The sequence below is a fragment of the Diplotaxodon limnothrissa genome, linkage group LG16 (genome assembly GCF_057381915.1).
Source record: "Diplotaxodon limnothrissa isolate DT_005_m linkage group LG16, D_limnothrissa_male_GT1.1, whole genome shotgun sequence".
Classification (NCBI taxonomy): Eukaryota; Metazoa; Chordata; class Actinopteri; order Cichliformes; family Cichlidae; genus Diplotaxodon; species Diplotaxodon limnothrissa.
In genome coordinates, this window is record NC_140611.1 from 6,247,292 (window position 1) to 6,270,524 (window position 23,233).

A 23,233-nucleotide genomic window follows, 5' to 3' on the forward strand; every position below is an offset into this window, starting at 1 on the left:
ACATGGATTTGGCACGCACACACACACGCACGCACACAATAAATATACACACCCAGTATATAAACAATGCACTGACAATGTGCACTGGCTGATCCTCGTGTAAAAGTCTCATCTGATCACGTCCATGGACACAGAGCTACAGCGGAACAGAAATGCAACACACACGCACACACACACACCACTACAATCGGAGCCTTTCGTGTCATTGCCGGGTTTATATTTGAGAGTTTCATTCTTATGTTTTCGTTTGAGTCAGAAAACATAAGGCTTTGTCTTTGTTAAAAATAAATAGAAGTTCTTTAGCACATCTATGTGCATTTTTGGAGACGTGAACATTTTAAAGATCTTTATACCCAAGAGTAGAAATACTAAAGCCTGTACTTAGAATCCTGTGCAGCACATTTAATCTATACTATGGAAAGAAGAGCAACACGTTCAGACATTTGAACAGGTAACCCGGGTTATTTTAGATTCGATTTGTTTTTTACTACTTCTTTGCATCAGCACAGATGGTGCGTTGGTCATTTTCAATAATAGCTCTACACTTTCATTTTTGGTGCCTCATGTGTGCTGGACTGACCTTTATCATGCTGAAATCATGTAGTAAACTTGGGAGATTATTATTATTATTTACCTCAGTACTAGGACAAAGGAGTCTGTTGGGATTATAAGATACGTCTCCAAAGACACATCAGAGTTCAATGACTCAAAAACAAGCAAAAATCTCAAATATATAAAAAAAAAAAAAAGATGACTACTGAAGAGGCACACAACAGCTGGACACACTCAGTTGTTACAGTACTTGAGTAGATGGTCAAGGCGTACACACATCTAGGGCTTTGGTGCATCACGGGACAATCAGGAGTGTTTTTTTCCTTCTTCAGTTCGAAATAGTACGACAGGCACCGATCTCACTGATCAGTCCGTATATATATATATATTTATTTATTTATATATATATATTTATACCTATAAATCCATTCAATGAGCTATGTACAAAGTATGGCAAAGAAAAATCTTTATTTAAACTTAATCAGCAGATGTCATTGGCTCTTCACTGGCTAGTCCGTAACGTCTGCAGTGGGTTTCATGCTTAGGAGTGAGTCCATACCGACAACCTGCAGCCGCAGAAATGGACTCATGGACCCGAGTCGTCCCAGATTTAAAACAATCTCAGTAGAGTCCATCCAGGCCACAGGTTCAGTCCTACGTGAAGGTTGTTGGTGACGCTGTCACCAGGGTCATGTGGCATTGACCTCCATGATGTGGTCGTCAGTAGCTGGCAGCACCAGGACCTGGCATGCATGGCTGTGGTTGAACACCTGTCCAGGGCTGAAAGGCTCGAGTCGTGGCATGGCCACGCCTTTCTGCTGCTGGTCGCCGCTGCCCACAGAGTGGACGCTACCCCGGCTGCGGATGCTTGCTGTGTCTCCCTGATCATCCAGCGTCTTGTCCAGCAGGGATAGGCTGTCGTTCTCCACGCAACTGTCTGAAAGCGCCAAGGAATAAACAAGTTACTGATTGTCCAAATGACAAAGAAGAAGAAGAAGAAAAGCATTTTGTACCGGAACGTTATTTCTAAGATCTGGGGATGAACTGCTAACAGGCCAGCAGATCAAACAGAGTGTGTAAAACACAAATCTATTAAAAAAAAATAAAAAAATAAAAATGAAAAAAATAAATCCTCTCCTTTTCAGTGTGAATGAAAACACGGTTCCACTGCAATCATTTGCTACATTTTAATGTGATGCTGCTTTTATGTTAAAATGATGAAACTATGCTAATGACACTGGTGTGAGTGGTGACACACTAACGGTGGTCAAATACAAGGCGGCATGGACTGTCATATTCAAACTTAGGAGCACCTTCTGAAAAACCCCACAGGAATCACCAGAGGGCGTCACCAATCCACACAATGTTCTGCATTGTGGCGTCACACAACACAAAGGTAATTCTAAGGTAAATAAAGCACAACCTGAGCAACTGCATGGAACAAACAAAGCAACTCCTAACTAGTGAGGCTGAGTAACTAATAAGCTGTGCTGCTTATTAGTTACTCAGTCACTCTGAACTTCCCTTATGAATAAACATCTACAAAGGCTTGAAGGTTTAGCAGGTCTCACCGGGGTCTGGCTGAATGGCCACTGCTGCAGTGTGAGGCAGGTACTTCAGCACTTTGATCTTGGGGAAGGGAAGGTGTCCAGCAAACAGAGGCATCACCTCGATCTGGACTTTGTGGGTGGCGTTGGCCGTCATTGGCATGAGCACCATCCCTGAACTCTTCCCACACACCGCCCAGTTACTGCTGCTGTCAGCCACTGTGGACATGCATGCAAACACAACTATTAAAATTGTTTCACATTATCGAAATCAAACAAAATCAAACAGACTATTTGTTGCCTTAAATTATTTTGCCTTGTTTGTGTCTGGCCATGTGCAAAAAGGAGTCTGAAGAATAGTTTGAAGAGATGGTTTTGCTTGGAGTGCCTGGCTCTTATACATATGCACATCTGAACAAAAGCAAGTCGATCTATAAAGTGATAAATCCACCGCTTCAGCTAATATCTTGGTATTTGTGAAAAGTGATATTAACTCTTACAGAACTACAGTTTTTGGCAAGCAGCTGATTTTAGGCACCAGCATTTCTACGTTGAGTGTTGTGTGAAATTAATGCCATTTTTATATTCTTCAGCCAAATATTCCTCTCAAATAACTGACCGGTCAACTAAAAATCTGATTTAATTAAAAGAAGAAAAAAAAAAGACAGAAAGGGGAGCTGATAGCATACCTTCATACATGAGCTTGGTGGTTTTGGGGCCATCGGTCTCAGTCTTGCTGTCCTCTGCAATCTCTCCCTCTGCTGGTTCAGTCAGTCGTGTTATACACACCTCAAGTCCACAGAGGACGCCAGAGCGGCAGCGCTGCTCACCAGCAGGAGGGAAGATTTCTGCTTTCACGCTGTACAATGTCTGATGACATGAATTAGAGGTTATCAGTGGGTGGGAGAGTTAATGATAATGGCTAACTTAACTGCAACTAAACTCCTACAATGAGCCATCCATACAAAGTAGCCACTTGCAAACAGAATTTGCTCAGATGTTTTAAAAGTCTTGATATTTAACGTTCTGACAACACAATCACTGCTTCACTTACGCATTTAGATGAAAAGGACCTAAATCTGGAGTTTAAGTGGACTTACAGTGACTCTCTCAAGCTGGAACTGGTAGTGGAAAGGTTTGTAGGCAGAAATGTCTTGGCTGAGCGGAGAAAAGTTGGCAGAGAAAACACACTGGAGACAGGAGGGCAGGTCGTCCTTCCACCTCACCTCCCACAAGCAGAACACACTGTGCTTACAGCACAGAAGCTAGACACACAAAATACACACCAGACATCAGTGCGAGTCCATGGATGATGTAGCTCTGATGTTTCAAATCGACATCTAAGATGGAAAATGTATTATGACATTGTCTATCCTGATGTAAAAGGAATCTGAAAACACTCTGGGGCTCCGTCCACAATGACAAGAGGTTTCCAGACAAATTAACACCAAAATGCAAAATCAAGAATAAAATAAGCAAAACAGTGCACACAGCCTATAAAGCCTTAACCCAAAATATTACAGAAGGCATTCACCATATTTTAAAACTGGTGTCATTATTTAAAATAAAGGAAGATGTTTGTTAGGCTTTTTACCCCTTTCTGCTCACCTGTTGTGTTTTAGTGTTAAGAGACTGGAGCTCCAGCGATGCGTGCTGCTTCTCTGTCAGCTTCACTTCTGCCAGCGCAAAATTAACATCTGACACATTCTGCACACACACCTGGATGTACTTCCTGTGGGATCACGTCCAACAGGTCACAGGTCAGACAGGTTTGGAAAGGTAGTGGTAAAGACTGTTAATAAGTTAAATCTAAACTTTCATCTTTCCCAACAATAAAAACGAATTAAAAAGAGGAAGAGACTTGCCTGTTACCAGCAGAAAGCAAAGAGTGTTTGGTCTTGAAAGGGATGTAGAAGGTAAGGGCAAGCAGTGTGGAGTAGATCGACCACGGACAGTCGATAGACATCTGTGTACACACACAAGTTTACGTTTCTCAGACTATCAGCTATCTGGCAAATATGTATTTGGTTGATGACTAACAATCATATTCTTTACAATTTATGTCAGCTAACTATTTGAAATAGTCAATTGTTTATCTTAAAAAAGAAAGAAAAACAAAACTACAATATCTCTGGGCCCAAAGTGAGGTCATCAAATATCAAGTATAAAACCTTCACCACACAAAAACATCAATTCTAATGTGAAAGCATTAAAGTAGCAAACCCTCACGATAACTTAAAACATTTATTAGAATATTAGTCATTAATCATCTTATGGACAACTGATCGATTGATCACTAGAAAACATAATCCACACTATACACAGGTACCACCCACAGCTTGAAAACCAGTGATATGTAGCATGCTTCGTCACTCACATCTCCCCCACAGAAACATGTCTTGTGTCTCACCCTCTGATCGATGGCGGTCATCGGTGTGTCGGGATGACTGTAGCTCCGTGGTCGATGGCGGACCTCCCCATTAGTCAGCCTCTCATTGGCGGGCCGGTCAGCCCCGGACGGGATTATGCACAAAACCTCCAGCTGAAACTCCAGAGTGTGGTAGGGAGGGGCTGGAGGAAGGCTGATGCTCGTCACCTTTTCAGACGACTGAATGGACAAAGTGCTTTCACCCACCAACTCTGAACACAAGAGGGGGACAGAAAAGACGGCCGCGTGAAGCTTAGAGCTCCGTATCTATGAGTTTGTTTGTTTATGGGCACAACTCAGTTCTGAACCGAAACATGAACACCAAGATTCTGTGCAAACCCCACCCACCCACACAGCAGCACAGTGGAGATCCATATAGTTCAGACGACATTACTCAAATAACAGGTGAGATAATCTAAGCAGTTTGGCATGGAAAGAATGACAGCAGTAAAGTGGACTGTCAGGAAAGATCACTGCTCCAAATGACTATCTTAAAAGAATCATTTCTTATATTCAGTGTAGTTACTGACCAGAAGTAGGGCTACTGATTCGGGCGGTGCAGCTGGTGGAGGGCAGGATGGGCATTGTTTCTGTGTTGCTGAGCTGCAGGGCATCTCCTTTCTTCACAGTGTAGTGACCCGTCAGCAGAGTAAACTTCACCTTCTGAGGCAGACCAGCTAACAGTGGCTCTGAAAACACAGACACAACTACAGTGACGCACACATGCTGCGCTGGCTTATGGGTAAGTGGAATATTTATAGTCTGATCAGCTCAAACGAGCTGGTAAAACTTATTTAACTTTTTTTAAGCTATTGAGCTGTTAAAATTAAAAGTTAAAGTATTTTTCTGAACTAATCATTTATTAGAATTTATCAACCTCAAACTCTTTATGCTTATATGGTCATAATTACAGAAAACTATTAGAGAATTTAAGCTAATAAAGCTGCAAATAAACTCCAAGTGTAACAAACACAACAGCCCCAGACATGAAGAATCTGATTTTAATCAAAAAAAGTATTCAGACCTGAGAGAGGCTCCACGGTGAGCTGGGGCTCCTGAGAATAGACTTCATATTGGGCCGACGGGTAGATATGAGGCAGGATAAACTGCACCTCACCGACTGTGGCACACAGCTGACGAAGTGTGTAAGTACCTGGCTGTCCACTCTACAATGTAAACCAGAGGGACAAATGAGAGTGTGAGGGGGGAAAAGTTAAAGAGACATTTTATGACCGAAGGAAGGTCGCATCTTACTGGTGCCGTGAACGTGATGCTGTTGTTCCCAGGCTCTAATGTTACATCCTGCACCTTCAGCATTTGGGCTCCTTCCTTAATTCCAACAGTAGGGGGGCTGATACAGTTAGGCGTGTCTGGGGGTGAGTTGCTGTCATGACGACGCATGAGCAGGTGAGTGTTTTTACATATCACTCCTGTAGAGTTGAGAGAATTGTCCGAAGGACTCCTGTCCTGAATCTCATCCAGCTCTAATGAAGGCCCGGCGCCTGCGGAGGATGGAGGACCCGCTGATGAGTTACTCTGTCTAAACACTACTGTCCCTGGGTGCGTTCGTCTCTGAGCTCCCTTTGACCTCCCATGAGTCCCTCCATGATCCACCTCAAAGTGAATGCTGGCGACTAGTTGCTGGATGCGCACCGACACGGGCATCAAGCACCGCAGAGTGAGCTCCACCTGCAGGACAGCTCCAGAGTGCACCGAGGCTGCTGCTGGATGGAACTTTAACTGCGTGAGCTGTGCAAACACGCCCATGCTGAGGGTAACTTTGTGAGCTGAGAGCAAGAAGTAGAAAAAAAACACGTTAATGATGTGCACATTTTTGTAAATTATAAATAGAACGTGGATTCCAGCTGATTGGGAGTTAAACAGAAGTGCTTACACTGGTCTCCAGACTTGCCAGTAAAGCTCAGAATTTCCTGACAAAAGTGTTTCCTCTCGTCCGTCGTCAGATTTACATCACCAGCCAACAAAGCACTGGTTTGTAAGTAGCTGTGGGGGGTTGTAAAGGAAACCAAATAATTCATTTCACTACTTCAAAAACAACTTTTGGAAGAACAAAGCAGGAACCCCTACTTTACCTTCAAGGCCAAACCGAACCAGACAAGGTTTCACATCATCAGCGGCTCAGCCTATTTTAACCCTGACTGATGACAATACTAGACTAACTTATAGAAGGTCATGTAAATATTTTGATGCCATAACAACCGACTTTATATTATAAAGAAACTAAAGGACATATTTTTAAAGTACTAACTTTGACCAGTGCAACCATTTTTATGAATAGGAAAGTAGGAAAGTAATAAATGTGCTTCAGTGTTTAGTACTGTGAAGTAATGTTAAATCTTGGCACCACTGTGATGTTTTAATATTTGCCCATTAATTAGTCTCATGGCTCTGAAGGATACTCTTCAGTTTTGCTCAGCAGCTTCTGACACTCAGCAACCTGTCTCCTGGTGTGAGTCACAGGGAGGCTCCACCCCTCTGACACGTATGACTTCAGAGCTTCCTGTAAGAAGGTTTCCGCCCGCTCAGGATCTCCCTTCCTCCTGTGTTACATAAAAAAGACATATAAACAAATCATCTTGTTCCTCTTCATTATAGAAAATGATAGAGATCATCATCATCATCATCATTATTATTATTGTCATCATCATAGATTTTTATATATTTGTGAAGAAATTCTTTTCTTTTTTTCCTTTTGTACACTGATAAAGTTATTTTGCAGGTTATAATGTATGAAATTGCATGCAAATACTGCCCACTCACTTATTCTCTATTGGCTGGCATGACATCAAATATGAGCCAGTAGCAGATGGACAGCCTATTTCTGGCATCATAAGTATTTGGTTTTTGACTATTAAGTTAGACCTCATATAGTTATGCTCAATATAATTAATGTCACTTAATTCCTCTCAATTATCTTCAGTCCTGTGTGGGTATTTATAGGCTCTAATTGGGAAACAGTTCTATAGTAGAAGCCTAATCAACCTGAAAAACTCAAACAGACCTGCCTATACCCTAATTAAACCAACAGCTTAACTCTTCCTTACATGTAGAACTCAGCCAGACTTTTTCCCACCAGTCTGGCAGACCGAAGCCGGCCGATGGCCTGGTACATTTCCATAGCAGCATGAGAAAGTTCCTGATGCAAGAAGGAGCCAACAAGGTGGTAGAAGAGAAAGATCATCAAATGAGCTGTTGCTGCTGAAGCTTTCAGGACATTACATCATTAAAAAAATGATGATTAAAAAAAAAATTGGATAACAGTTGAAAGAATGCGTCTTAACTTCCTTCTTAGTAAACCAATGAAATAAAATATCAAACTGTGGCAATATGTGTGGCTTACAAGATAGTGCCTTTCAAAAGCTTCGACAGACGACAAAGCTTCTTTCAGCTTTTTGTACGGGCTCTGCAAACTGTTGACTGTGGAGGAAGACAAAGGAGATTTTAAAAACACATGTGGTTATTTATTCCCTTTCAAATAAGAGAGGCAGTGAAGAGTAAAGTCTAACCCTGAGGGTTCAGGCACACCATGGTGACTTAAGCTGCCATAGATCAAAGAGGCGTGTGCTGCACTGCAGAGACTACAACTAATAGCCATGTTTTTGGGAACAGCCTGTACTTTTAATCTAAAAAAAGTGACAAACTGAAAAAATAAATTAATAAATCAGGTGGTCATTACTGCCCAGCAAAGGTAGAATGTGAAAACTTACCAGTCTCAGGCCTCTCGTCCCCGAGCCCAGCCAGCAGATCTACAGTCCTGTTCAGGTCCTCAGAATTGGGTCCATTTTTTGACACTAAGCCACAGAGTTCCCCCAGAGACTTCAGCTGCAGAACGCAGAGAGAACACTCATTGGAAAAAGGCCATTTTATGTTCATAATACCTACTTCTTGGTGTTTAAATTATTACATAAAAGGTTAAGCACATTTCTTCATTCGACAGAAATGGACTGCAAAGCATTGGCAAAGATGTTTTGGAAAAATACAGACAAGTAACCTTTTTAGTGCTCTTGTATGTAGAAACTTATTAAAGTATTGGCAGGGGCGATGGCCTCCTACTAGGGCTGCCACGATTAGTCGACTAGTCACGATTACGTCGACGACTAATTTAAATATTCGATGCGTTGTTTGAGGCTTTGTAAGATCCCAAAAGACGCAGGAATAAGAACAGAAGATGGCAGCACTGCATGTACAAGGATGCCAGCTGCCGTTAAACCCCGAAGAAGAAGTAGCTGTGTCCCAGAATCCATAGCGCCCTGCTCAGTTTCCAACAATGGTGGCAGCTAGTTAGTTTTAATGTTACTCTTATTATTCTTTATGGGTCACAAAATAAACGTTTAACATATTTTCAGGTGAGAATGTAGCTGTATAAACCTCAAACATCTGCTCAGTTTATCAAGACATCACATATTTTCAAAAGCGCTCCGACGTTTTCGGAGACGTCTGTTACCCACTAGCTCGATAGTTAGCCGGGGGCTAGGCTCACTAGAGCCGTGAGAACACCGGACTCCCGGCAAATCATTTTCAAACCCACCGCCGTCTTTCGCTACTCAGGTTAAACACGAAATATGAGTCACTTAGATAATTTAAAAATGTTATTGTTTGGCTTTTTTAGTGTTTTATTTGTTCCTGAGTAAATCGGTTTGGCTGAGATTAAAGTTATAGTTTTTACACAGCTGAATAAAGTCAAGCAGACAATTGATTATCAGAAGTGTGAGATGCTCCAGAATATACTCCGGTGTCCTGTTATATTTTAGATAGCAAGGAGTTTATTAAATTTCACAGAAACAATCTGCAAATTTCATTAAAATTTAATAAACTATCATCTTGTCTTTATTTTTAGTTAGCACATACCTTAAACACTTAAAGCTGTAAGCTAATGATAGTTATATAAGAGCAGATGCTGCTGGTGCAATAAGCTGTAGTTTTACGTCCAATGGATGATGATCTGATTAGTCGACTAATCGCAAAAATAATCGGTGACTAGTCGACTATCAAAATAATTGTTTGTGGCAGCCCTACCTCAGCCTTCTAGCAGATACACCTATGGTATCCATTTGAAGCATTTGTGAGCTACTGCATTTAAAAACCTGCTGCCCCGTAGGCTGGCGACCTTACCCCTTCAGCCTTTTTTAGGGCTGAGGGGTAAGGTCCAACAGATCTGTTGGAAGCTTAAAGGTGCTGCTAATGGGTTCCTTAAGTTATTAAAGCCCAAGCTTAAAAAAAGCAAGACTTTTGTTTTTTTTTTTATTTTGTGTGTGGTACCTTGTCTGTAGCATACGCCCAGAGACCAACAGTATGGGAGCAGTTTGCAGCTAACTGGGCTGGATCACAGCAGCCCTCGATCCTGTGCAGAACCTCCAAGCAGCTGAGAAACACCCAACAGTCCAGGGCTCCCTCAAGGACCTGCACCTGAGTAACATAAGAAAGCATTTTAAGATAAGTAATGAAGTACATTTTGTAGAAAGAGAGGATGAAAGGCCACTCGTACCATTAGAAATGGTACGATCTGTGTTTATTACCTCCAGCAGGCGGAGCTCCTGTACACAGTTGTGGAGCAGCTCCAGCGCTCTCTGCGTGACCTCCCAGGGTCTCTGGAGGAAGATTAGTAAAGTGCACTGACGAGAGAACAGGTAGCTTCTCAGGTCTAAGAGACTGGCCTCTCCACGCTGGATGCTGTCCCTCTTCTCCATGTCAATGGGTCGCCGAAGCAACAAGCCACTCCAGTTACGCACTGGGGCGCAGAAGGAGCCGAGCCAGTTAGCAGTATCTGTGAAAGAAACGGATTAGCATGACCAAAAACAAAACTAGCGCGTACCTTTGAAAATGGAAACAAAAATGCAAACAGTGTTTCTTTTAATTAACAGAGACAAACTGAAACAAAAGCATAATAATGAGGTGATTACGTACCTCCCGCTCCAAAGTTAAGGACATACTGGGTAAAAAGAGCATCCAGCTCATCATACTGGACCAAGGCGTCCTCAAACTGCTGCAGCATTTCAAAAACAAAGGCCAGCTCCTCCTGCACGACACACACATAAGACAAAACTGGAAATCAACACTTGGTTCCTGTAACCTTCTAGGACAGAGTTCAAGGACAGGATAACACACAGGCCTACATTCTGGCGCTTCTTTCCATGTACCTGGACCATGAAGTATTCACAGAAGCTCCAGCCCGGCTGGGTGCGCTTCTCTCGTAGTGTGCGCATTTCATCTTCGAAGCGGCCCAGGTTCTTGGTGAAGGACATGAGGAGGAGAGTTCGCAGCTTTAGCAGCAAGGAATTCCAGGATTCCTGAGATCGAGATGAGTCCTTCAGAGGATCAGACAGAACTACACACCTGGATGAAAAGACAAAAGTCTTTCATAAGGAAGATTCAATCCACAAGGCAGCTTAGATTTAGCAAGTACTGATTACAGAAACTGCTTTGAGACAACATGTGAAAGAAAGCAATGAATTACTATTATTTCACTTTTTTAAATAAAAGTGAAAATGTTTTTAAATTAAGTGAATAAAATAATTAAAACATAAAGCAGTCTGTGGGTTTCTAATTGTGAAAATCATCCTAATAGTTCAGCTAAAATTGGCATTTGTAAAAGTTAAAATTTCAACTCAGACTCTTCATGTCATCCCTTTGGAAATCAGTAAACTGCAGCATCTAGAGAACCTCTACGATAGACTTTCAGAGAATGTCTCTAAATTCTAACATCGAGCACATTTACATCTGTTTTGTACATTGTAAGTGTAGAAATAACTTGTAGTACACTTTCTCTCCCTAGACTGCATCACGCTCTGCATTCATCACTACCCACCGCTAGAGATTCACAAACTGTGTGTTTTGGGATAAAAAGAAAGGCTCTCATGACGTTTTTCAGAAACATAACATCAAACAATCGTTACAAAAATCAAATAATAATTTCAGACTTACACATCACATTTCAAATTACTCTGTAGAACAATTACCTTTGACAGTTACTCCAGAAAAAGAAGAAACTTGGGACTAATAAAGCATTGTAAAGGGAGTCAGTGTGTTACACATCGTCACGTCTTTCTAATTTCATCCAAATGAGTTTGTTTAGACAGGAGGAGCCTGCTAACCTGTCACTCTGCTTGTTGCAGAAGTCACTGCGGATCTTGTCCACAATGGATGAGCGAGGCAGGATGTTTGTCTTGTTCTTCTTCTTGGTATCATTGGTCTCCACCACAATGATGACCCAGTCTGATGAGCCGTGGGTCCTCAGGCTGTTCTGCCAGCGCATCATGTCCTCCTTCACGGAGCTCTTATACATTTCTGTATCCTACAATAAAGCACATCATTTTGCTTAGTCAGGCATTTTATGAAGACTTAGTACTGGCTGCCAAAATATGAAAGAAAACTGGTGCTGGTTTAAAAACAATTAGTCATCAACCCAGACATTGATGTGATTTAGTTCAAGTTATTTCATTTTTATAATGCAATTAATTACCTTTTTGCATAGTGGTATATATGCACATATGCCTGTTCAACTGCTTGTTAATGGAAATAACTACTCAGCCAATCACATGGCAGCAACTCAATACATTTAGACACGGTCAAGACAACCTGCTGAAGCATCACAATAGGGAAGAAAGGTGACTTCAGTGATGTTGAATGAGGCATGGTAGTGAACCTAGTGAAAGTGGGCTCTCTGGTTGATGCTAGAGGGCTGAATAGAATAGCCACAGAGTAACTCAAATAACCACTTATTAAAATCATGGTATGGAAAGCAGTTTGCTTAGAGAGACTAGAAAATAGACGACTGGAAAAATGCTGCCTGGTCTGCTGAGTCTCGATTGTTGCCAAGATTCAGATACTAGTCTGTGGCAACAACACAAAAACACAGATCCGTCCTGCTTTGTTTAGGCTGGTAATGGTATAACGGTGTGGGGGGTGTCTTCTGAAACACTTTGGGCCCCTAATCATTGTGTAAATGCCACAGGCTGCCTGAGTATTGTTGCCAACCATCTCTATCCCTATGTAAGCACACTGTACAGTCTTCTGATGCTTGCAACAGGATAGCACACCAGGTCACAAAACTTGAACTGGTTTTGGAACTTTACAATTTGTTCACTCCACAGTCACCAGATCTCAATCCAATAGAGCACCTTTGGGATGTGGATGGAACGGGAGATTCGCATCACGGCAGCCAACAAATCTGCAGCAACTGTGTGACACTATCATGCCAATATTCCAGAGTATTAGCAAGGTGTACCTGGGAAATATACAACATCCACACAACTGCAAATAGCTCATTTCTTTGCACATGTTTTGGCTTGAGTATCATCACAGTGCACTATATACCTGCGGTTTATTCCATCCTAGACGTTGGCCAATTTTTTGCCAACACCACACCACAGCAGTACAAACATATTAATTTTATTACAGCTGTACTTTACATAATCAGGATCAATAAAATTTTAACTCATCAGATTGTAACTAAAGAGCAAATGAAGAAAAACATGCTTCCTCTTTAAGAGCATTTTGTACCCAGTGAGAATATTTCAACATCAAAGCATATCAGGAAACTGAAACTACAGAAAGAATGCTGGCCAGCGAGTTTATATTGACAATAACTAAACCTCTGTATCTGTGGGGTACTGATGTGGTGTTGTGACTGGGATTTGCCAAGTGGCTTGCTCTAAATGAATCCCGCTCGAGGGTGGTGTTTGTTTTAAATTGGCTGGAAATGAGAAGAGGTGGGCTATAATATGATTAGTCAGTTATTATATAACAGTCACCCGCCAGAAAGAAAGAACTGAAGTCCTGGTATTACACAATGTTTTGGAAGTTAACTTTTAGTCAGTCAGGACCTATTTGTCCTAAAGTGACACAAGTTACCAGAAAATAACTTCATCTAGCCTTTATGATGTTTTATTCATTTATAAAAAAAAAAAAAGGTTTTCTTTCTTTTAAAATGTAGCTATGGGATTCCCATATATTCCCTTTTCAATTATAGCGGCAGATTACTTCAGCCTGACAGTCCTGTGACTGAAGAGGCTGACCTCACTAGACAAGAATGGCACTGCCTCCAACAGTCGGCTAATTGCTTGGCAGTTTTGTCATCCCACAAGCTGAGTGTGAACAATTTTATTTAAGCCGCAAAGTAAAGCCTGCATTTTACATTACTCGCTTACAAAATGCAGATGTCTAATGTGCAGGAGGACACGCAGTACTTAGCCAGCATCCTCATTACCTCCATATTCAGCTTTGTTTCACTTGTTAGAACTTAGTTCTTCTTTCAAACAAACAAACAAACAAACAAGCAAACAAAATAAGCTTTTGAAAGTGTACTGCTTCTGTGTTTGGTTTCTGTACTAATAGTGACAAAGTGACTCAAGGAAACTGCAAAAGAAGCACCTTGGGGTTTAAAAAGCCTTTGTTTCTTTACTTAAACAAATTAAGCAATTCCATTCATGTGGTGTGTGCGTGTGCTTGGACAGCAGCAAGTTGAATATCACATACATTATTCAACTTTTCATTAAGAGCTGAGCACCTTTGCAAGCATGACGCTTTGAGGAAAACCACTACAGTTCTGGGACACGGAATTAAGAAATGCTCTCAAATCAAAAGACCTTGCTCTTGAATAAAGATGGGACTAAACTCACACACACTTTGCAAAGCTGTTTGTCAAGGAGGCATTGGTTTGCTTGCTTTTACAAATAAGAAAGCATTCAGGTTTTACAAAGGCAGTCTTTAACGCAGGTATACTACACCCACAGTCCTTAGGAAATGTCATGAGTCATGAGCTGATGACTGCACTTCCTTAAACTAACCAACTGCTCAGTCAGCACCAGCAGCAGGTTCCTGCTTCTCTTGTTTTTCTCCCATCTGCTTTTGCTTTTGTCAAGTTCAGTTTAGCCTGGCTGCGGATGAGCGAAAGCCATCCGTGTAATAACAGATAATTGCTGAGAAAGGCTCTGCAAACGAGATACACTTGATGATGGGTTGTTCAAAGCTTTGTGTTTATATGGAAAACAACATACATGTGCCTGTCAGCCTTGATGGACGTCACATTTCCATATCTTGCACTCAGCCACCTTTCACCTCTTTTAAAAAGACCCACCTTTGAAAGTGTTCCCACTGCATTGGTTTCTTCACAAACTGCTGGTAACGTGATCACATAGCCACTTCTATTTTAACTCGCAGTTAAGACCCAGAGCTGCAATATTCACCTGAACGACAGGTGTGGAATACCGCCACATCAGCACTGACATACGAAGACAATAAGTGAAAACCAGAAGCAAAGACATAAGACCAAGTGTCATGTCGGTCTAACTTCTGTACTGATACACAATTGTATGCTCACGTCTTCAACACAACTCAAGTGCAGTAGAACAGTACGCTACGTTATAAAAATAGTGATGTGCGTGACCGGCAGAAGCAACACAAAAGCAGCAGCTTATGCCAGAAGATGCAACATCAGTTTTGTTGCACAGCATCATGCGAAAGGGGATGAACAGTGAGCATAAAAGTATAAACACAACACTCATCCAGGCAGTCACATCCATCTTTAAACACGCATGGATTAAACAAACTCTGCTTTATTACGACTCGACTACTCTCACTTCCTGTACAAAATGTGCCAACACCTTTCCAAATTTCGCTTGAACAGCACCAAGTCTTTATCTCTCTGTCAGACAGCTATTTGATAAAGGCGAGTTTATGGAGCTTTGAATCAACCTAAGGACCCCCCCAAAGACAGGCTAGAGAATACATGCTCAACCTGATCTGACAAGCAGAGCGAAATAAGATTGTGTATCTGTGTGTGCTTTGTACTCACACAGCAGTCAGTCCAGTAGATGTGGAGGAAGGGGAAGGTGAGAAGAGCCTTGTTGCCCTCCTTTGGGAGCAACTCCTCTTTAAACTGGACAAAATTAGCTTCAAGGAGGATCATTTTTGGTGCACGGCCATAAGTCCTGCACAAAAATGAAAGCAGAGCATCAGTATACAAACACAAGTTTACAATGACTACAGTTTATAGCACAAAATGTCATCTTTCTATCCAATGGATTCTTTTGCCATAAACCCAACCTAATAAACTCTAAAATATCCATGAAGACAGAGCATCATATCTTTAACTGTATCACCAGTAGAATCTGTCTTACTGATGTAATATGTACCTCACACTGTCTTTTCAAATATATCAGGAGGAAACAGAAGCAGTATCTTAGAAATGGTATTACTACACGCAAGTTTCCATTTTGTCCTCAGAATTGTCGATGTGTTTTCTGTTGGATGAAGATAAATGCTGCTTTGTTAACTTCCTGTTATAACAAAATGGGAAAATTTGATCAAGGATGTAAAAAGCCGCCCATCTTCACTCAATGTGGTTACCGTCACCACAAACAGATGGATAAACTGATTCTGGCCGAAGTCATAACGATAACAAAACCCTGAAGTGTTATATCCACGCAGTGCAGATAACAGCTCAGAAAAAACCATCAGAAGCTCTGCTTGCTATGCCAGCTCATAATATTTTTAATACACAACAATATTCACTTTGCTTTCAAATGAAACATCATGTCTCAGAGAGAATTACATTATCAGTATTCCAGTCATTAAGGCAACTCTGGCGATTAATAATAAACCATCCAATATTACTAAGTACACCTCTGAGATCACGTTAATGTCTAACCTTGTGTTTTTCTGTTGCTACACTTCATGCTCAGCCAAATCAACCAGTTTTTGTCTTTACTGCAGTTTAGCTGCACCTGTAAATGTCATTTATGGTTTGTGATGAACGGACCTCCTACTTCCTCTTTTAATTCTTTACACCTTTGCTTCCTCTAGAACGTCTCTCATTGTGCTCTGCTCCTGAGGTTTTTCTGTGTGATCAATAAATGTAATACAAATGTATTGTGTTGTTGGTGAAACACTGACCTGTGAAATTTGAAAGGAAAGAAGAAGAAGAAAAACAAACTCACCTCCTCCACTCCATTGGCTCTCTGGGAAGCTGTTGAGCCAATGAGGTATAAAGAGAAGTAAACAAGGCCTGATCTCCAGCACCTGAGACAAAAACAGGAAGACAAGGTGGGTTAAAAATTAGGTCATCGCAAAAAAAAAAAATGCAATAGTTCAAGGGGTGGTAATGGAATATTGTTGTTAAAAAAAAATTTTTTCTCATGTCTTCTTGACAATAACAGTTTCCCCGACCAGCATAAAAGGATGTCACACCTGAGTTAAAACAGAGCGGGCAGAGGCCGTATCCAGGTAACTTCAGGGTTAACCTTTCATTTTCTGTTCTACGAAGATGATTCACTTCTTCTTATTAGGGTAAATGGCCAAGGTAACCTATGATGTGACCCAACCTGCTCTGGAGCAGGTTGGGTTCCAGATTAGAGATCAACAAGTATGAAATCAACCAACCTTCTCCGCAGAAAATAGCGTCACTATTCCTGGATGCTCCCTGGGTGGGAACAGTACAAGGGTGTAATATCTTTATGTTTCCCTGATTAGAATCAATAATCAATAATATAGATGTTTAGATGCTTTATTCTTTGATTCTTGTTTTCTGTTGGCAGCAAACAATTTTACAATAATCAGTGTACAACAAGCATTAATATCTGATCCTAAAACAGGACACCTACACTGTGCTTGCCGCCCGTATCAAATGTGCTTGTATAAAGTCTGAATTCTGTCTCTGTGTTTAACCTTTACTCTCAAACCCTTAAACAGCACAGACTCTGCATCTGAGAATAAAAACTAAATGCAGTTACTAGAACACGGAACACACATCAAGAACACCTGCTCAATAAATCAACTTAATTTCACTTTGATCTCCGACAAACTGAAGTGATTTCCACGTCTCCTTTATCAGCCTGTAATCTTTAATGTTTAAACTGGTCCAGTTTAAAGTTTCAGCGCTCTAATATGCAGCCACCAACAGCAGCGCTGAGAGCGCGCTTAAGGATAAACTTATTAACTGGAACTAAAATCTGGATTTCATCTTTTCTTCCTTTTTTACAACAGTCTTGCATTTTACTGTTATATTTCTGTTCTGAACAACTTGATAACATTTCTGTTGTACCTGTCATAGGGATCATTCTGGGTGGTAGAAAAGTCACATGATTCATCAAACACCTCCTTGTCAGATGCTGCCAACGCCACTTTGATGTGAACACACAACATTGACCGAAAAAAATAAGAATTGGGAACAAAATGCAAAGTGAATTCTTTTTTGTATGAAAATATCAGAAATGGAGTAAACAATCACTGCACAATGTGACAAATGGTTTTTAACTCTAAACACCTTCAGAATCTGCAATAAAACCTCACCAGATGCAAAGACAGTCAAGCTGTGATGACACTTTAATTTAGGGAAAATGTTGTCAAAGTTTTCGTCGGGCTAGTCTGGCAGCATCAACCTCCTGCACTGCACTCTTCTTCTATATCTGCTGCCTCCTGTTTAACAGCCCTCTGGGTCTAAATGATGTCAAGGTTTCCAGAATAAAGCCTCCTCTGCTTCCACAACATCATTCTTGGGATTTCTACTTCTTTTTTTATATTTAAAGCTGTCCAGGAGGCAACTGTACACAGCTCCAGACTAGACTATTAAACTACACAATATTAGGAGCACAAATAGATTTTTTTAAACCCCTACTTCTCTCTTTTCTGCACAGCAAACGCATGCTTCCAAAAAGCAATAGAAATACCCTTGTATTGTAACTGATTGCTATGTCCTAGCACAAGTGCTACTGTTGTGACAGAGATTTCTAGCCATCTACAGCTTATCATTAAACAAAAAGTAAAAGAAAAAAGAATTCATTACAAAGCACATTCACTTTTATGCTAAAGACAGAGCTACTCAAGCTAAGATATTTACACAACCAAAGTTTAACACTGTCAATCCTTTCTTTCATCACGGTGTCATCTAGGGCTGAACGATATATCGCATTTGCGATAATATCGCGACATGATCAAGTGCAATTTTCTAACCGCAAAGGCTGCGATTATACTCTGGACATGTCCAAATTCATGGGCTGCATCCTCCTGAGGCCGCATTTGTAGACCGATTACGTCACAGCGACGCGCCGAAGGCTGTCCAAATTACTACCATATCCCAGAATTCATAGCGCGGCCCAGCCAAACTCCAGTTTCCAACAATGGCGGCCGCTACTAAGTTTTAAAATTACTCATACTAATCTTTCTGGGTCACAAAATAAACTTTTAAAATATTTTCAGGCGAGAAAGTAGTTGTGTAAACATCAAATATCTGCTCGGTTTATCAAGATATCCCATATTTGCAAAAGTGCTTCGACGTTTTCAGAGGCGTCTGCTACCCACCAGCTCGACAGCTAGCCGGGAGCTCGAGGGTTACTGATGCGGCCGAGAGCGGCACAACTCCCGGCACATCATTTTCAGATCACCGCGGAGTTTCGCTGCTCGGGTTAAACGTAATATATAAGTCACTTAGACAACCTAAAAATGTTATTGTTGGGCTTTTTTCAGTGTTTTGTTTGTTCGTGAGTAAATCGGTTTGGCTGAGATTAAAGTTATTAGATTAGATAAAATAAAACTTTATTAATCCCCCGGGTGGGTTCCTCCTTGGTTTTCACACAGCTGACTAAACGTCAAACAGAAAACTTATTAAACAGAAGTATGAGACAGTCGAGAATTTACACCAGTGTCTGGTTATATTTTAGATAGCAAGAAGCAGACGGCCGAATTTATTAAACTCCACCGAGACAGCGGTGACGCTAATCAGAACTAGACCGTCCAATTTCACGCCTTTAAACTTTAAAGGCGTGTTTGTGTGTGTGTTTATACAATTGCTATTATGTTTGCACTTTATGTGTAATGTTACTGACTGCAGAGATCAGTAAGATGTGTGTATTTTTTATTTATTAGTTTTATTTATTTAATATTATTTTTTAATTGAATGACTGTCTAGTAGTTCACAGATGTCGAAAAACTGAGTGTGGTAAAGCCACTGATTTTTTTTATGTATATTTCTGCAATCTGCACATTGCACTGACTTTCATTTTAATGTTTACACCAGGGTTCCTTGTCAGCACTTTATGCTCAGATGTTTGTAAGCTAAAAATAAACTATTGTGTATGTTCAAATATACTGTTGTGATTGAAGAAGTTAAATAAAAATGTCAGTCATCAATTCATGCATCACCTCATGTCATCATAACAGAGGTCTGTCTTCCAGGAAAGAACAGTTTAAAATTAATGTAATATAGTATTGGCCATACTATATGATGTATTGCTTGTCTTTGTTTAATAATACAGAAGACAAAGACCTTAAAAAATAATCGCATATCGCATCGCAATCGCAATATTGGGGCAAAAAAAATCGCAATTAGATTATTTTCCATAATCGTTCAGCCCTAGTGTCATCTGTAAATACAGTCTGGACTAGCCTTCACAGTCGCAGTCATTATATTCCCACACATGGCTCAACATCCGTAAAAGATTCAACTGACAGAAAGCAGAAAAAACTACAGATCAATCACTGGTAGTAAAGAAAGCACATACCTAAAGCCAGGGATTTGAGTTAAACAGTCTATTTTTCTATGCAGTGCCAGTTGCTATAATAGAGCACATGATCAGCAATGCAAAAATAAAAGTGCAAAAACACGCATGCATCAGCACCTGTTATCACAGTGCACTGCCCTACACAGAGCCAGAATCAGCCATTGCTATTGGAAAAACAAACATCTGATTTCTTTTGCTACATGACTCGTTGTTCACGCCCCACCTGCGATTACAAAAAATAAATAAATAAATAAAAGAGTCCCTCTCACTCCTGCTGATACTGCTTTGATACAGACCAGGGTAGAAAACTACAAAAAGAGTTGTGACTGTGACTATGACATAATGGTTCAGACATGCAGCTTTTAATTTAAGGCTCCTCTTCCATATGCCTCCTACACTCCGTGAATCCACTTTTACCAGCGCGGACTGGTAGAGTCACCACTCCTGCAGAACAATGGTGTCCAATTTTAGAAATTATCAAGCTGTCATTCAAGATAGATGTGTGGGTTTTGATGAACAGTGACTAGCACTTGTTTAAAGCTACACTGCAAACAGGCCACAGCCAGTGAACCAGTGTGAAACCATGTTTTCTTTGAATACACTTGAAAAGTAAAAGGAAACCACATGGTTTATGAAACAAAATGTAACCAAATATCCCAAAAGGTCAGCACTTCAACCTCAACGTCAGGTCAATTTGACTCTTTTGTGGCAGTCCTCGATGTCGCCAGCAGTTGTCCATCAGACTAGAGATGGGGATAATAGTTACTGCTTTTTCTGCGGGGTGTGAACAGGAGGACCAGTCTAACCACCACTGGCAGCAGGTGGAGAACTGGTTCATGTACCACCATACCCTCCACATTCTGACCACACCAGAACATATGCATGTGGATCTTGTTCACCCTAACAGTGCCACAAATATCAGTCAATTCTGCCGTTTCCTTTGCATCAGTGCCTAATACACTGAGTGAGGTACATTTGCAAAAGCACTCCTTAAATCGCTTTTAAACACACTATTTAAACTTCACTTTTCCACATCCAGCGTTAATATTTTTTTTCTTTTAGATCTTTTCCTAAGCTTTATCAAACAGTTTCAGTCATTAAAACTAACTAAAAAGGTTTTGTTGCCTCTGCCCAAATAAAACCAAAATAAATACCAAGTGAAAAACAAAATTCAAAGCACTGAGGACACAAAGAGGTTAACCTAACTATTGTATCAAATACTAAAATCTGTACGACTTCAATAATGTGCCTGTACCGTCATCACAGTGACAAAATGTGAACTGGTCATTCTAACAGTTCATGTCTTCCTGTATACTCTGTAATTTGGTCAATTTAGCACAAACAATTCAGATTTGTTGTTCTAATCTGAAAGCGCCATATTTAACTGTTGAAGTTCAGCATTTTATCACCCACACTGGGATACTGCAGTTGTTTGTGTTAGCTCAACAGTTCTTGATATACCCAGTGCAATGCAAACAATAATGAACTTTGGATGTTCACAAAAGCTGCTATTGAAGCTGCAAAGCAAACTGATGATCCTTGCATTGGGTTAGCTGCTCTCACACACTTGGCACATTGCTGCTCATCTACTACATAGACATACTCTGATGTATCCCTCCTCATCGCTAAATGTTGCTGAGCGAATCAATGTTTCATCATATGTTAATTCTGCTATCATCAAGAACACAACCACACACTATTTGAGTGGCATAAGCTCTGTGTAAATCAATGATCACACGGCCAGAGTAAACCAGAGTGTAACCCGAGGTCTCCACTTATGCACAATTACAATCACACACGCGACACACAAACTGCGTTTTCAGTATCCAACTTGAGACAGTAAGTAATTTACACAGAAACCCTGACAATAAATCCTGCAACAGTAGGGTGTCATTTTCATTTCATATTACATTTACTGTTAAGAGCATTACAATCTCTAAGGCCTTAACTTCATATTTTATATCTGTAAAAGGACCTATTACTACAGAATGCAACCGTCTAGTGTAGGACACACGATAACCCGTATGGAACGACAAGGGACCCCTATATCCACACTCTGAGATCTACCTGCGATTTCGCTTGTGAACCCCAATGTCTGAACGTCAAAGTGTGCCACCAATGATTTTCATTCATAGTCCCATTTCCTAGAGCCTCTATCTACTCTTATACTTGCGAAACATACATACTGCGAAATCAGATGAAGCTGGCACCCACCACCATTGTCGCTCCCTAAAATAATAACCCCACCAATGAAGCTTCTACCACACTCCACGGGATTTATGAATGGCAAACCGAGCCCAGCTCTCACTCTTCACTGTGGCAGCTACTTTTCGAGGTCCCGACAGGGAAAACTGTGGCTGTATAGCAAGGAACAATATGATACCCCACTAAAACTGCAGCACCTGTCCGTGACGTTCTATCGTTAGCTGGGCCTGTTAATCAGTGCAGCTAGCTAAGAGACCGTCTTTCCTGAGAACATTTAACACGAACACGGCGCAGTATGCACGTCTAAAAATATTACAGCCTAACAGTTTGGAAATAAGCCATCCCCAATTGCTATACACATAAGCAGCGACTACAAATTGGTTATTGTAAGGTTGACAGCTAGCTTAGCCAAAATAAGCTAATGAATGCAGCTAGCAGGGCTAGCTGTCAAGACCATAAAAAATAAAAGAGTGAACGTCTCCGTTTAACAAACACTCACATGTTACAATCGGCTTGTTTTCCATGGTATAGATGATTGGCTTTTCCTCTTGACCCGCCATATGTGTTAGCGATAGCACTCCATGAAAATGACATACAAACAGTGCTTTATTATTAGTAAGTGCTTATGTATGCAGTTGTGTTGAATCGATGGGGCCTGTGTCCCCACTGCGCTTCCGGGAAGTACGTAAGCCGTGCGTAATTAAAGGGCCAGCAGGCGCTTTTCGCATGGGGGATATAAATGACAGGTTTGTCAGGAAGCCAGCATTTTTCTGTGGTGTGCTGTGCACCAATTTAAAGATGTGCGTGTGTTCTAAAATTATGAGGATGAGGATTGGAAAACTCCGTTGCGGTTTCTGGTCCTCTTCTTTGTTTTTCATTCGGGCGTAGTTTAGAGCAAGGATCTCACCACGCTACACTACAGCTGCACTTTGATAGATGGTGTTAACAGACGCAATTTAGTCATAGGGACAATACATTAAAGGGAT

At 40.9% G+C, this 23,233-nt stretch overlaps 1 protein-coding gene across 1 annotated transcript; it reads right to left on the reverse strand.

The window, feature by feature from the left end:
• Window positions 1–994: 994 nt before the first annotated feature.
• Window positions 995–22,901, reverse strand: trappc10 (trafficking protein particle complex subunit 10). Its single transcript, XM_085374610.1, has 23 exons — window positions 22,747–22,901; window positions 16,485–16,566; window positions 15,341–15,476; window positions 11,640–11,839; window positions 10,686–10,881; window positions 10,453–10,564; window positions 10,065–10,312; window positions 9,808–9,954; window positions 8,256–8,370; window positions 7,889–7,965; window positions 7,593–7,684; window positions 6,948–7,088; window positions 6,422–6,531; window positions 5,782–6,314; window positions 5,552–5,693; window positions 5,058–5,216; window positions 4,510–4,739; window positions 3,961–4,065; window positions 3,708–3,827; window positions 3,200–3,364; window positions 2,789–2,969; window positions 2,124–2,318; window positions 995–1,489 (listed from the first exon to the last, which is right to left on the reverse strand). The coding sequence occupies exons 1-23, from the start codon at window positions 22,805–22,807 to the stop codon at window positions 1,242–1,244; spliced, it is 3,795 nt and encodes a 1,264-aa protein (XP_085230736.1). The 5' UTR covers window positions 22,808–22,901; the 3' UTR covers window positions 995–1,241.
• Between the last annotated feature and the right edge of the window lie 332 nt (window positions 22,902–23,233).

Coding starts and splice junctions, on each gene's coding strand:
- trappc10 (XM_085374610.1), bottom strand. CDS start 22,807: ATGGCGGGTCAAGAGGAAAAGCCAATCATCTATACCATGGAAAACAAG. Junction 10,565..10,685: donor GTGAATACTTCATGGTCCAG/GTACATGGAAAG, acceptor TGTGTCGTGCAG/GAGGAGCTGGCCTTTGTTTT. Junction 7,966..8,255: donor GGACGAGAGGCCTGAGACTG/GTAAGTTTTCAC, acceptor CTTCCTCCACAG/TCAACAGTTTGCAGAGCCCG.